Source organism: Ambystoma mexicanum, chromosome 6q, assembly GCF_040938575.1.
Source record: "Ambystoma mexicanum isolate Mex_15411 chromosome 6q, UKY_AmexF1_1, whole genome shotgun sequence".
Classification (NCBI taxonomy): domain Eukaryota; kingdom Metazoa; phylum Chordata; class Amphibia; order Caudata; family Ambystomatidae; genus Ambystoma; species Ambystoma mexicanum.
The window spans coordinates 195087845-195103952 of NC_090937.1; the positions used below are offsets into that span (position 1 = coordinate 195087845).

A 16108-nucleotide genomic window follows, 5' to 3' on the forward strand; every position below is an offset into this window, starting at 1 on the left:
CCATACGAGCATTGCAGAGACAGAACAAGACCTTTTTAGGCCAAGAGGACCCCAGAAGTTTCTGGGGTCCCCAGTACTTCCAGGCACCCAGACATTTCCAGCGCCAGAGGAGCCAACAGCCTGGAGGTGACAACAGAGGTGGTGGTTGTTCAATTAACTCTCCCGGTCTCTCACAGCACTCACCGCTGAACAAATGTCAGTTTTGGCTAAAGGATTGTTCTTTGTTCCTACGACCTGCACCGACTGGTTTACAGTTGAGTCGGAAATCCATAGGTTCTTCTTCCGAAGCATCCTCCTTCATCCCCCTTCCCTCTCCCCTGCACTTGCGCATTCTCAATATCACTGGGCCTAATAGGATTGTTGTTTTGTCCTCCCTTGTTCCCCTCCTTTGCCTCGTCGCGCTCTGAAACACTCATGTTTGAGCGTGATACAAATCAAATATCATATCATATCTGATTAAAGGACTTCATTTCCCACAAATATTCTCTGGGCGAACCAGAAGATAAACTGTTATGTGTGAAATCTACATTTACCGAGATGTATAACTAGACCCCCTGGCTTTTGAAACATGTATTCTAAGAAATACAAAGGCCCCAAACATGGAGACCTACATACAGACATAACTTGTCTAATTTGGAAAGAGTGGCATTGAAATCTCTAAATTTGAATCAAGAATTTGTCATAAAACAGGCAGATAAAGGAGGTGGTATTGTGGTATTCCATTACGATCAATACCTAAGGGTGGTGTTGGACCTGTTAGAGGTAGGTCCAAGGGAACTATAGGAGCCTGAACAAAGATCAGACACCCTCTATTCACAAAGAGATATTAGACATCACCAACCTAGTACTTAACAACAACTGGATCACAAAACAAGAACATGAATACCTGAACAATTTCTCAGGATGTTCCCCCACTTTCTACACCATTCCCAAGATTCACAAGAATAGACAAAGACCACCGGGAAGACTGATTATATCAGAATGTGGATCAGTGCTCAAACTGATATGTACATTTCTTGATTGCTTTCTGAAGCCCTTTAGTCACCTGACTGAGTCATATTTTAGTATTACAATGGAAGCCATCACAGTCTATGAGGACATAACAGCTGAGTATAATACAAACCTTCTAGAGACCATGGATATCATGGCACTATATACATGCATCCCACAGACACAAGCAATAGAATGTATTAGGGAAGAGCTAGACCAGCAAAATTTACAGGAAAGAGTACCGACACATTTTGTGATTGGCCTACTATCAATCGCTGTTGCATCCTTGGCTCGTGCAAGTTTCCCTTTCCTCAACACCTGTCAACTCCCGAAAGTCACGTGGCTCTCGCAGGTGTTGAGGAAAGGGAAACCTGCGTGAGCCACATAACTTTCGGGAGTTGACGGTTGCGTTAGTGAGGCAACAGCTCTTTTCTCACCAGCCGGCTCCCCCTCCACTTCTTATGTACTAAAATAAAGTACATAATTACCTACCTTTGTTGTCTTATTTACCTACCAGAAGTGGCAACAAGTTTCGGGGATCAAGACATGTCAGCGGTGGAAACTGAGTGGTGATTTTCGCATGTTGCTCAACACACCGACGTGTTCCAACTCTGCCTCTTCATCGGTTTGGTGAACTGAAGGGATTATTAACCCTGTGAGTGCCGTGGAAAAGCTGTAGCATTGTCATGTTGGTAAGAAGCACATTTGGAGGGGCAGATGATAATAATTGAAGCAGCTGGTGGGCATTTTAAGTTGTGATTAAATAAGAAGGAAGTGAAGGAAAAGCAACCTATATATGCTTCTGCCTTCTCTCCTCCTCTCCCCTGTTGATCTGTTCTGTCTCAGCATTGTGCACCTGGTCTCCCTCCGTCTTTAGTGCCCAGGTAACTGCTCACCCTGCCCCCCACTGTACTGCCTCCGGGCAATTCCTTTGAACTGGGGTCTCTATCTGTAACCCTACAGTCACCCCCTTTTCTTTTTCTGCACTTATTCAGACACTCCCTGTCTGTTGCCTTATTCCTAGCACTTGCCACTTGCTGGCTGAACTACCACTGTTTGTTGCTTTTTATAACTTATTTATTTATTTATTTATTCATGTGTTATTTTACTTATTTTAATTTTTAGTCAGCACTTCCACCTCTCCCCCTCCCTTTAACTCACACCTCCCCTCTCCTTCTCCCATGCACTTGCGCGTTCTCAATGTCACTGGGCCTAGTAAGATTTATTTTTTTTCTCCCTTGCCTCATTGCACTCTGAATCACTTGTGTACGAGCGCGATACAGATAAAATATCAAAATCGAACAATGATTGTGAACATCTCACTCACGGCCACTACGGGAGGCTCTCCATTAAGACCATACTATGGAACCTCAGACCAGTACTGGGACACTTTCCATATGGTACATGTAGTGTGTGCAGATTCATCAAAAAGATGCAAGATTTTTACATCTTAGGCAAAAAGTGGTCCTTCAGATATAATTCTAATGGCAAAACCTCTAATGTAATTTACTGTATCCAATGCCCCTGTGGGCTGATATATGTCAGCCAAACCACAAGACCTATCTGCAAAAGGATTACAGAGCATAAATCTAGGATTAGATTCAGAAACCTCACAGCTCTGTTGGTCATACACTATGTTCAATAACAACAGGCACAGGATGAGATCCAGTGGTGGGTACTTGACTTGGTAGCCCCAACATCCAATTCTCAGTAAGTCTCTCAAACATAAAGAGGCTTGGTGGATCTAAAAACTCAAGACACACCTGATTGGCCTTAATGAGTAACTGTGTAATATGATCTAAGGCTCAAAGCCATCATGCCTGAAAAGCCCTATATTGACAGTAAATTACTAATATTGGAGCAAGTATTATCAACTGAAAGAGGAGTTCCATTCACTGTGATATCTAAAGATAGTGGACTTCACCAGTCTTGCCATAGGATGTAAAGTGAGTCGAAGAGTGCAGAACATATATGGGAAGATATATAATTATGCATCCCTCTTCATAGCACACTCACTGCGGCACATGCCATAACTGAAGGCACAATGCGGTAGACCACCATCAACAGCCACACCCCTCGTGCACATGTGAGGTTATGCCAAGCAATGGTCTCCCTTGCAGGGATACAAGCTTCGTCCCAGAGATCAGGATACTCAGGAGAATAAATGAGCATAGTTGTACATTCACATGGAGGTGTAAACATTGCAACTTATGTTAGAACGTTAAGAGGCGTGCAGCAGATAAACGGGAATAGACACACTTCTCTACTCCCCACACCCATACGTGAGGTCAAGTGACTAAAGCAGCCATGTGATCTCAACCTCAGAACTTAAATTTCCCAGCACAAACCATGCAAAGGCTTTACAATACGAATGCCGTAGCACAGGACAGTATGCACAGAGAATACCTGTGGAAACAAAGTGAGATGACATTTTTACATGGCCAACATGAGCAGGGTTTATACATGTCACGGCCCTAGCTGCCCCATTTATAAGCAATATAGGCATGGCACTGAGTTATGCTCCCATGTTTTTCCTTTCACTATAGATATCACAGTTATTAGGAAACTATAACACAAGAGTCTCCCCGATGCCACCGGCACTCATTCCGAAGTGTGGCCTGCTTCCATCTACCCCTTACAGACAACACAAGGAAGGTAGGTGCCCACTAAAAGGTGTAGCATCCATTACGCGGTAAACTGTAAAAAATAAGGTCCATATATAACAGCAGAGGTCCCCGTCATATATTTTTATTTCATTACAGTAACAATTTCAGATTCTGCCATGGTATAACATGGTTCAGTATGACTGAGACAGCAACATCATAAGCAAACACCTTTCCAAATCCAATCTGCAATTTATTTTGAGGTAAGAGAGGGCGGTATTCTTCACTTCCTCCCAGATCTACATTACTGTGTTAGGACAAACCCAATCAGATAAGATTTAATGATATACATTGTCCTCATGATTACAGAGTTCAACAGCAATACAAGCTGAGGACACTACCGCAGACCAATTTCCACAAACAACAGGCAAAATGTGGGAACATACGCGAATAGCAGCAGCTGACCCTCAAAGAGGTTAATTCACTGTCATTCTCTTAACGCATTCTGGCTATTTGGCGAATGTAGCTAATGGAAACCACAGTCCTATACATATAATGTATTTATATTGTGTTTACATGCAGGGTCTAAATGATCTATTTGGTCCTGAAGAAGGCAGTCACCACACCAATGTATGCCCTGCCGAAACGTCTCGCAACAGGAAACATGTTCCTTCAAATTATGAAGTTTAGTGGGAGACAAAGTCTATCTCCCAAATTTACTTTGAGATGTTGACCCTATAACTGAGAATTCATTTCTCTTTACATTTCAACATATTAAGTAGCCTAGAGGCTAATGTCATAACGCCACAATGGTCATTATGGAAACACTGGCGCTTTTCCCAGTCTAGTCTTCTTCAATATGGCGCACGCTTTTCTGATGCCTTATTAGCTGCCAGAGTTCATTGCTGCTTCACATTGCAACCCTCTATTCCTGCGAGTAAGACGCTGTCCTCCTCTCCATGTTTGCCTCCTGCTTACTACCTTCTGCCTTTCTTACGGACGACTCTTGTTTCCTTCTTTTTTCTCGCCTTCACTTCCCCTACTTACCTAGTCCATCTTGGCTCTATTTTTGCAATCCATTGCTGGTACATCCAGTCTCTAATCTGTGGATCCTATCTACTTCAGAAGACTGCAAGGTATTTTTTTGCCTTCAGGTTTTTTCCCCAGTCAGGGTCTGTACCTCCTGTTCACCCCCTGCATCTTCCTTGCTGCCACAGGCGGCATTGTGGCGAGAGGTCCGGATAGACCCTACCTCTACAGTGATGAATGAAAGGGGAAGCCCAAAGAAGAGAAAAGGAATTTACAGACGCTACCTTCTGAAGTTAAAGGTGAGAACTAATGCAGAAAATTATATTTGACGTCATTTATGCTATTTCGTATATTATGTTCATTCACTGGATGCTTTGCACTTATCTTTCAATCAGCACCCTTATTTGATTTGAGTTTTTTTTTTAGATACAACCCTAGTGGGATATACATGTTTTATTTAAAAAATGTAAAAAATGCAAAAAATAATATTTCGATGCAAAAAGAAATAAAAGGATAAATTAATCTTTTGACAACAGTTTGCATAAATCGTTAATGGTGATGGATCTTTTTCATTGAATGTATTTTTAGTGATTTGATTGTAATATTAGGAAGCCCAACGTCTCAGAGATCTCTAGTGTTTTATTCAGGTTCTTGGGAACCACCCCATGTATTTTGGATCTTGCCTGAACGCCACAGTTACAGAGGAAGGACACAATTCTTTTGTTTGTGCTTCCATGTGAAAAAAAAAACATGAGGAACTTTAAATCAAGGAGTTCAAGAAATCCTACCGAGTGGGAGGAGAGAGTCCTCTGCAGAGGCAATTCTGTTATGGAAAAACACCCTGGTGGGACGGTGCCACACTAGACCACGAAGTCAGCCTTAGCTAGTAGAGCTCTTAGGGCACCAGATGGCTGGCGTTCCAACTCACTGAGAAGCCAAAGTCGGGAGAGAAAAGAGAAGCAACCGTCTCATCTGGTGGCGTGACCACGAGGAAACGGTTTTGGGGCCTGACTACAAACGCTGATGCCAGACTGCAGAGGGGAGCCCAGAATCACAAGCTCCACACAAGAAATACATTTGCCGGAGAGATGAACTACCGAAGGGAAGCAAATGCTCTCAAAGAGAGAACGCAATTGAAAGGTATGAACATGGACAATCAAGGCTGGGGAAGCAGACGAGGTTACAGGAGCCTGATTAACCTGAGTAGAGACACAGTAAGCTTATCAGTGGGCCAAAGGGTTTTGAGAAGCCAGGGAAGCCAAAAGACATTAATAGTCTTGTCTGGAGAAGCCACAGGGATTACGGGAAGCCGGAAAACATGAACAGGCAAATGCTGTATTGAGTGCCTACTTGAGTAAATCTGACAGAGGGCCAGAGGACTTTGAGAAACCCAAAAAGTTGAAATTTTAACACACTAAATTGTGAAGAAAGCAGATCTGGAGGGTTCAAACGGCAAGAATAAGACAGACAAGGTTACTGTCAGCAACCAAGGGGGAAATGGTGTAGCTGCACTGAAGAAAACCTGTGTGTGAGAAAAAGGAAACCTTATGTCAAGACTTGAGAAGGTGGCATATACAGACTATGGAGGGGCATGAGAACTGTAGGATACAAAACTATCAAACTTTAGAAAAACATGACAAACTATCCCAAGAACTCGTTAGAACAGTTTGAAGCTATTACAAATCCTGTTTTCTGGGAAGTGCAGAGAAACCACTCAATGCTCACACCAGACAAAATGCAACCCACTAGAGAAAGAGGCCCAGCACACCTCTTGCAAGGAGAACAGATTTTATTTCCACAAAAGATAAAGATGAGCCAGCAAATAACTGCTGCCACAGAGCGCTCTGGCAAAATCAAGACAAGCAACACGTTAACAGGGTGCACAGCGTCATCAGTGATGTGAGTTACATAGGTTACAAATGGCTGGTTGGTGTGACCCTATATGTAGGCTACCTGCTCCATAAGGGATGCCAGGCCATTGGTCCCAGTCTCTCCTGTCCATCTTCTTCCAAGAGGGCTCGTTCTGGTGCGTCATCAGGCGCAAAGCTACATTTAATTGCCAATTTGGAACAAGAAAACAATGCATTCTCTATCTCTAACCTAATGTGCACCTGGTTCTGCAGACATAGGTGCAGGGGATACTTTCGAGGTCGCTATAATTTACAAACCTCACCCTCATCTCAGATGCGTTGGCACCCTTCCAAAGCTTTCCACCGTGGTATTTAGGTTTGTTGCTTCGCCCCTCCTGGCACCTTGCAGAACAAACCACATGACTTAATGGTGGGGGCAGCTGTCCCTGCTTTCTGATCTTTTCTGATTGGTGATCTAACAGTTTTATGTTCGGTGGTCTGGATCTGGCTGATACATTGGAATGCTGGGATTTTGTGGCAGGGACATTTGAACACTATTTTAAAGCAGGAGCTGGGAAAGGTAGGAGGCTTGTCCTCTCCATCTCTTGAGATAACTTTTCACATGGCGCGCTCAGCCATCTCATGGCCTTGCTGGGCACATTCCTCCTGAGATACGAATAGTGGCAAGACAATGGAAGGTTTATGAATCTCTGCGGCTCTGGCCTTTCTCACTGCTGCCCATGTTACAACCTATTCCTGCATGCGCATACTGATTTCCACGCTCATAGCCTGGGCCACTTCACTCCCAATACACCCTATACCCACACATGTACTAATATACCCATGATGCTGCATCTAGCGATGCCTCCCCTCACCCCTATAGTCTCTGCAAGAGTCTGCAACGCACTTCAAGGCCTCTGCCTCACCCTCTTGGCAGCCTGGGACGATCACCCTCGCTTCCCACCAGAAGAAGGATTTCAGGATTGATGAACTTTTTAAATACCTGCTTGGAGGTGTCACCAAAGTGTTGGGCAAGGCAGTAGTCCCAGGTAGAGACTTTGTCCTGGTCCTTTCTCTTTTCCTGAAGTGGTAGGGCCAGTTATTTGGTTGGGTTTTCGACTCAGAACTTTTTTGTTTGGACTTTGACGTGCACCCTTAGTTTAGCTTTGTTAGGAATGGAACTTGCCTCATAGCAAAAGGGATAGTTAAGTGTATTACTTTTATTTGAATAAAAACCCTTGAAAATGTCACTGATTCGTTCGACTCCTTCTGGTTCGCCACAGTTAACATGTGACTGCTTAAGAAAGTTTAGCAATAAACGTTGGTTTTGGAGGATGATGTTGTACTTTAATGAATGGACAGGTTACACTGATCAAGAGTTTGCCAATATTTCTGGTTTGATAGTGTGAGGTATCCAAGGCCTCCTTGTACAGCAACATGGGTTACCTAAAAGATGGGTGTGTGCGTTCATAGAAGAGCCAACGCATGCCATAGTGGAGGCCATGACTTCTAATGCCTGACATTGGTTCATTGAAGGTGTTTGGTGGGATTACAGCTTGTGTGGCTATTTTGAAAATTAGCACCAGTAGGGCTTGTGCATGATGTGCAAGACCTTGAGTAAAGCTCTATGTCTTACACTATTGTGCAGTATATTGGTGTTGTGTCCTTTGTAATTTGTATAGAGCAATGGAAAAATCTAAACACTGTCTATAGGGATCTGTAATGGGGATAGTATCCTCCAATGTGAGTTCAACTGGTGCTGTGTTCCCTTAACTGCTGTTTGTAGAGTAGGTGGATACAGAATGGTATACCCAAATGAGTACCTATGTTCACTGGTGCCAACTCCCATGAATGTGGCCATGCAAACGGGGAAACATTTTCTGGGGTGTTACCCAGAGGTTGTATGTCTGTTTCCTAAAATAACGAAAAGAAAACAGATTCAGACAGAACATGCATAGAGTAAATTCTACATTTCAATACATCACATTAAACAGTGGCTACTGAGAAGCAAATTTAAAACAGCATAGCAAAAGGATTTGTTCAAGTCCTAATGTGTCTCAGGCAGTAGTTGTGGGGAGACGTTCAAGGAAAGTGAAAATACCACCAGCGGGATTAATAATATTGGTCAGGCGCCATGACTGGAGGTCACATTTTAAACACTGCACAACCTATGGATGCCTTTGATTTCCTGGCCCTTATAGCTTCGGAGAAAAATAAATCTATACTTAAACGTCCAAAAAGAGATTAACTGAAGCATTGAGATGTCGGACAAATTTTAAGACAATTTCCTCAATAGTTGAAGTACCTGTACACACTGGATTAGCTCCTTCCCATCGTCCGCTGCCATTACAAACTGCAGTTTGGTTGCCACTCTCAGCGCTATAACCGTTATCACATTCATAAACAACCACACTTCCATAGGTTGTGTTGCCGTGTGAGCCTGCCGATGCATTCCGGAAAGATGGCGGAGTGCCGCAATCCACAGCTGCAGGAATACCGAAAGCAATGTAAGCTGTTAAGTAATGCAGGCCCGAGTACTTCAGTCAACAATTTATGAGCAGCATGTTTTATCATACAACTAACCCCACAACAAATATTAGAAGTAACACGTAGAAATGTTAATGCATAGTTGAACAAGTGCCAAAAAAGTCCTATTTCACCATTCGCTCCTCACACAATTGACTTCTGACAATAGATTATCTCTAGTTTGCTTTCCTGTCCCACCTCTGCAACTTTGGTGGTCAGATAACCCAAACCACAATTCTGAATAGGAACAGCCATTGAGAAATTATAGTAAAACATGAAACAAAGGTCAATAAATAAAACCCTTAAAAAAAACTTTGAAACATGTTACAGCTCTTCTTCAGATCTTATTGTAAAGCTCCTAAAATTAGTGATGGCTAAGGTTGCTTTAAACAGGAATCTATATGCCATCATATAAAGCAATTTACTCAGAACCAACAGTAACACCCGTCACATGGGAAATGAATACCAGATGCCAGGCCACTGTTTTATCATTGTAGACTAGCAGAGCCACAGCACAGACCACTATTTATTAACAGCTCTCCTCTGCTGCTGCCTCCCTTTGGAACAGCCTCCCTGCTACTCTCAGACTTGAGCCGAACCTCCTCAAGTATTGCCAATTCATACAACTAAGTTACAAAATTGTGTGGGATAATGTCTCAAGAAAAGAAAGAAGTGTTCACCAAATGATAAGTCAGGATGGTAGGGCTGGGTCTCCCTTCCCCACGTTTTTAGCACGGGACAAGGCAGGACCTTTGAGCACAGCACCCTCCTGGGCCTCGACCTGCACGAGGTTACAGTTCCTTTTTACAATGCTGGGACCTTCCAGTGCCAAGTCGCTTGTCTGCAAAAGTCTCTTGCCTTCGAAGGTCAGCTGTACCAAAACAATAAACAAACAAACGTTCCTTTGTCAATCTTTTCACATTGGGCGACGACTCTTCGCCTCTTGGATCTCCCTCAGCCGAGCTCTGGTACTTCTTGTAACGTTAGCCTCCCGCAATCGGGTTCACAACGGCCTTTCACTCATTCACATGCATCCCTCGGTCAGGTTCACATTTGCCAGCATTGTAGACATCCCTCAGCCGGGTTCACATTTGTCATCACAATGTCTCTTCACTAGTTTCTCTCAATTCACAATTCACTAGAGCCCTCAGGTTCTCTTCTTTCCTGAATCTGGGTCTCAGACCCCAGTCAGGCTTTCTCTAAAGCCACCAGTCAGGCTGCGAACAGTTCAATCACCACAATGTCCCAGGGTGTGTTAGGCTTCACCCCAGTACGAAGGATGCTCCCCACTAAGACCTCTTAGTACTTGTAGTTTCACCTGGTTCGGGAGAGGAGGTAACAGCCAGAGACCTTCAAATGAGCGCCCATCTGGCGCAGGACCACTGTAGCCAGTTTCTTTCACAAAGGTTCACGAGGGTCTCCCTCTTCCGGGCTCGGACCCTTCTCCAACAGTTCACAAGGGGTCTCCCTCTGTTGAGCTCAGACCCCTCCAATGTTCACCAAGAAGACTTCCCTCTGCCGTGCTCGAGTCTCCTCTCATACCTCATAGTTTTCAAAAGAAAGCTTTTGGGACTTCCAGTCCCAGAATGCACTGTTATGACTTTGCTCCCACTTCTCAGCTCTCCAAAATGGAATTTGGCATTGGGAGTTGCAGGACTAAAAGGGGATATTGTTCTGAGGGAAGGGTCTCTCCTGCTGACCCTCAGAGACCTGGGTTCGCCTTACTGGGCCAGGGGGGGAGTTCTGCTGTTGGTACTGCCAGGCAACCCCAGCTGCCCCTAGACTTGCCTTCTGGAGGTAAAGCTTGCACTCCTCAGTGCCGTCTCCTCTGGACTCAGAGGGCCAGTGTCAGGGTGGTTTTCTCCTCCTCCAGGCCTCTCAGGCTCTCTGAAGCTCCTCTGGTTTTCCTCCCCAAATCACTCACAGTGTGCTTTTCTGCCCTGCATTTTATACTTCCTGGGTGTAGTGATTGGATCCAGGTGTGAGTGGTTGGAAGGGAATGCCTGACCCTGCTTGTCCTCATTAGCGGGACAACATGGTGGTCGTCCATAGGAGTTAATGGCCCAGGGATTCCTATGGGTAATCCTTATGCTCCCAATCTCTCTCCACCTCGTCTCAGTGGTTTTAGAAAGGAACAGAGAGGAGGAATTCTGGGAAGTGTCGTTTTTTTCTAGGGAGTTTAGGAAAATCCAGTAATATTGTCGGGTTAGTGGGGGTAGTCCTGTTGTAGAGTACCGGATGACATACGTGATTTCCTCTCTTCCGTGTTGGGGCTTGTTTGAATTGGGTAGGGGTTAACGGTATGGGTTTTGAAATGATGTATGGCGTCTGAGGGAAGGTCGGGTAGGGAGGTGTTACTGTGGACAGGGTGATAGTCCTGCAGTTGTAATACACAAGCTGGTAATTGCAACTTTTTTCTCCTGGTTATCCCACGCCTCCTTTCTGAGTTGGTACTTGTTGGAATTAGGGGCGGGGTAACCTATGGAGGTGGATGAAGTGTAAAAAATGGGGGGAAATACTGCGTCTCGCCATCGGATGTCTCACCCCCATTCCCCGAGGACCCCTCTCCCAGGTGATCCTCCCGCACTTGTCCACCCCACAGGGTCTGGATCCAAGGGTGATGGCCATGCCCTGTCCATCTGAGAAAGAGATCCACAGGGTTCAGACAGTGGGACACCTTCAGGTTTCTCACAAGAGATGATGAAATAAGGGGAGAGAGCGAATCAGCAATGGGAGAAAAAAGAGCAGAGGTGGGACAGGAAAGCAAACAGTGGAGGTGAAGGGAGGCGATACAAGATCAAGGAGGTTTTAGATAAGAGTAAGAAGGAAGGAAAGAAGATTGAAGAAAGTGGTGACAGGGACAGAACACGATGGGAGAGTGAGAAAGTAAGATGAGGTTGTAAAGGGAGCAAATGGAGTGGAGGAGGAAGGACAGATGAAGAGCTAAAATGGAGAAGGCAGGTGAGTTCAAATTAGAGAAAGGTTTTGAGGATGGTGACCGAATTAATAAGAGATGGGAGGTGAAAAGAAGGGAGGGACAGAGAGCTTTGGAGGAATGTGGTGCATCGCAGAGCAGTAATGCGGCCAGAAATTGGAGAGGAGAGAACGAGCAGAGAAAGCCAAAGAGAGGAAGGAGAGAGGCAAGGAGGAGAGAGGGAATAAAGAGGAAAAGAGGAGAAAAGGAATGGAGGGGAAAGTAAAGAGAGAAAGGCTGCAGAATCATCCAGTGGTAGAGAGGTTTCAGATTACTGTTGGAGTGCTTTAACTATTGCCAGAAAACACATACACTTTCATAAAGATATACACTACAGCAGGATTTCTATCTATGTGCTTGTTGTCACAACCCTGCATTCAGTATTCAAATAGATTTTGATCAAAAACTAAATAATCGGACCATACACATACTTGTATCTGAAAAATATAGTTTATTCCACATTTAATTTAAAAATACTCCAATACACAAACATTGACAAGAGCCATGTGCACCCCATAAGGTTTTAGGAGGAGAAAGAAGGCACCTCACCTTGTGTTCACCTTAGTGTGCTCCTAATTAAACCAGTGACCAGCAACCCTCCATTTACTGAGCTTAGTTGCTCGGTCGTAGCTTTTAACTTATTGTGTGTCAAAATACGTAATACCAGCGTCATGTGATCTATATTCATGTGATTGCTATCACGTACTTGGGCATCCACTGATAGTGTACCTACAATCTAGAGGCCATCTTGGACTATGTTAAGCTTAATGTTATCACAATGTTAACTGGCAATCACTCTTAACATTTCTCAAATGTATTTGTTTAATAAAAGCCACATCTTAACTAATTACGATGTCATTTGTAATTTAACGTCTATGATTTTCTGAAGTCATTGCTGCACATTAGCAATCATATACATCTGTGGGACAAAGATATGTCTCTTTATGTCTATTAATGCTATAATTCCTATTGTACAGATATCGCATCTGAATAGAGATTCAATATAAGTAATGCCAACTTTCATTCATTCCTTTGCAATGTCGAACGTTGTGTACACTGTATGTCGTATGATTACAGGCCATATTGAGTCAGACTATGTTTATCCCATAGTAAATTACCCTTTAGGGATAGTGCTTTACATGTCGACATATCTAAGATATCTAATTATACTCTATGCCAGTCGATATTTTCATTCAGACCTGTTTTGTGACTTTTAGTCAAGAAAATGAGGCGTTCTTGCTCAAACAGATATTCAAAAGAACACCCCAGTGTAACTCTTCACGCCAATGTGCCATGATGATAAATTGTTCCACCAAAGGTGCAGTGGGTACCCGTTTCTTTATGCAACTTTTATGTTTGCAAATCCTGGATTTAACTTTACGTTCAGTTTCACCTATGTAACGTTTATGACATATACAACAGATGGTGTATACCACCTAAGTTGTATTACAGTTGGTAAAAGTCCTTTGTGGCCACGGGTTAGCTAGGCCAATATCTAATTCATAAGTTCTTCTGGGGTATGTCACAACCCCTGAGCCATACGCCTTGTGGCCAATGCAACAGTTGTGCCCAAACTAAGATTCAGTGATGGTCAATTTTGTTTCTGGGGGTATGTAATTATCATTTTTGATGAGGTTTTGGAGATTCTTGTCTCATCTATATGCACATCAAGGAGGTGCCAATGGGATACTACCCCCCTTAATTGAGAATTGTTTAATAAATGCAAATAAACATAATAATTAAAAAAAGACAAATCTTCAAAACAGCATTTGATACAGAAGCAAGCAACACAAGCTTTAAATTAACTCAGAGGATACCCTAAAACAATAGTTAGAACAGCCCGCAAATGAGCCAGTAATAACAGAGTGGCCCTTTGAGAGTATAAAAAGAAGCAAGAAAGAATATCAATATTGTATTTTTCAGCACCCTTAGTCATTTGTCTAACAAAATCAGCAGAATCATCAATAAAAACTGCAAGTTTTTTAAGGGGGTAGTACCCCATTGGCACCTCCTCGATGTGCGTATAGACGAGGCAAGAATCTTAAAGATGTTCTCAAAAAGAATGCTATTTACATACCACCGGAAAAATAATTGACCGTCACCAAATCCTGTGGTATGTCAAAACCCCTGGGCCATACACCTTGTGGCCAATGCAGCTTTTTTGTCCAAAGTAAAAACTTATGAAGTAGATATTGGCCTAGCTAAACCATGGTCACAAAGGGCTTTTGCCAACTGTAATACAGCTATGGAAGTGTTCGCCATCTGGTGTTCATGTCATAAACTTAACATTGGTAAAAGTGAACAAAGTGAAAACCAGGATCTGCGAACATAGAAGTTGCATAAGGAAACAGGTACCCACTGCACCTTTGGTGGCACACTTTACCATCATGGCACATCCGTGTGAAGAGCTAAACTTGACTGTTCTTTTGAATATTCATCCTAGTGGCAATACAGCCAATGACAAGAAAAGGCTGTTTGAGCAAGAGCGCCTTATTTTCTTACCTAAAAGTCACGAAACAGGTATGAATGAAAATATCGACTGCCATAAAGTATGACTAGATACCTTAGTAAATTACCCTTATGGGATAGTGTTGTGTTTCGTCAAACTTACAATTTCGAACTGAGATTGTTGCTAAACAGGTTGACATATCAATGGGATAATACACAGTCCAACTTAATTTTGCCTCTAATCATCCGACATGCAGTGTACACAACGTTCGATACTGTGAGGGAATTAATGAAAGTCAGCATTACTTATACTGAATCTCTAGTCAGATGCGATATCTGTACAATAGGAATTATAATGTTAATACACATAAGGAGAGATCTCTGTCCCACAGATGTGTATGATTACTAATTTGCAGTAACAACGTCAAAAAATCATGTATGTTAAATTACACACACATCATGATTAGTTTAGATTTGCCTGTCATTAAACAAATATATGTGAGAAATGTTAAGAGTGATTGCCAGTTACCATTGTGATTTCATCTAGCTTAACATAGTCCAAGATGGCCACTAGATTGTAGGTATTCTATCAATGTATGCCTTAGTACATGATAGCAACCATGTGAATATAGATCACATGACACTGGTATTCTGTATTTTGACACAAGATAATTTGAAAGCTACTACTGAGCGACTAAGCTCAGTAAACAGAGGGCTGCTGGCAGATGGTTTAATTAGGTGCACACTAAGGTGCATGCAAGGTGAGGTGCCTTCTTTCTCCTCCTAAAACTTGTGGTTAATGCATTCTCCTAGATATTGCTAACACTATTGGTCTAAAAACTCATCTAGTGTACCCAAAACAACCTAGAAAGATGACTTCTTGCTGTTTTGGTAAAAGATATCGTGATATATTTACATCAATGTTGCTTAAGAGTGTGAAAACACAGGGGGCGTGGCTTCGAGTCATGGCGGTCGGTTTGGCTCTGTGAGAGCTCCCGGCTGGCGCCACGCTACCAGCCACAATGCCTGGTGAAATCTGAGTTTTAAACCTGCTGAGAAGCAATGCTGTGCGGAGCAAAGGCTGGTGCACGTCCTGGAAGTCTCCCGACGCGAAACCGTGGGGGCTAACGGCTGTTCCTCCGGGCTCTGAAGCACGCAGATCCCTCCTACAGATCGAGAGGAAAATGGCAGACTCCATCTAATCCCGGCACGGCCGTTGGAGGTGCGGCCCGATCTGAGCCTGTGACGTGGGTTGGGTGCTGCGGGGCTCCGGGAACTGCCCCCGGCGCGTCAGACCACCAGCGGCCTCAAGCAGAGCAGTGTGCCGAGCGGGGCCCCCCTGTCAAGCGGCGCCTTCCTCTTTCCCTGCGCCTGGCGGCCTCCCCTCCCCCGCCCTGCTGCACGAACCACCAGAGCGCTGATCCCCGGCGCGCTTCTGCAAGGGTGAGGCGTTGGTCTGGGGACCTCTACCGGCGGGCCTGTCTCCCGACTCCTGGAATCTTCATCCCCCCGCCGGAGAGTGGATCTCGGCCTCAGCCAGGGGCGACTCACTGGGTACCTGCTCTCGAGCCCACGCCCGGGCTCCTGGTCGCTTCTGGGCGGGAGCTGCTGGGGTCGCGGTGGGCCATCGGGCTCAACTGCGGAGAGGAGCCCGGCACCTACCTGGGGTGCGTCCCCCCCCCTCGGGA

The 16108-nt window shown here is 44.2% G+C and overlaps 1 protein-coding gene across 2 annotated transcripts in view; it reads right to left on the bottom strand.

Annotated features, from left to right (window-relative positions):
* The window catches only part of SUSD1 (sushi domain containing 1), a 1292988-nt gene that overhangs the window by 565170 nt on the left and 711710 nt on the right, over positions 1–16108 (bottom strand). For both annotated transcript variants that reach the window (XM_069630622.1, XM_069630623.1), the window contains exon 10: positions 8778–8957. In XM_069630622.1, coding sequence (XP_069486723.1) covers positions 8778–8957 — 180 coding nt within the window. The remainder of the gene's footprint in view (positions 1–8777; positions 8958–16108) is intronic.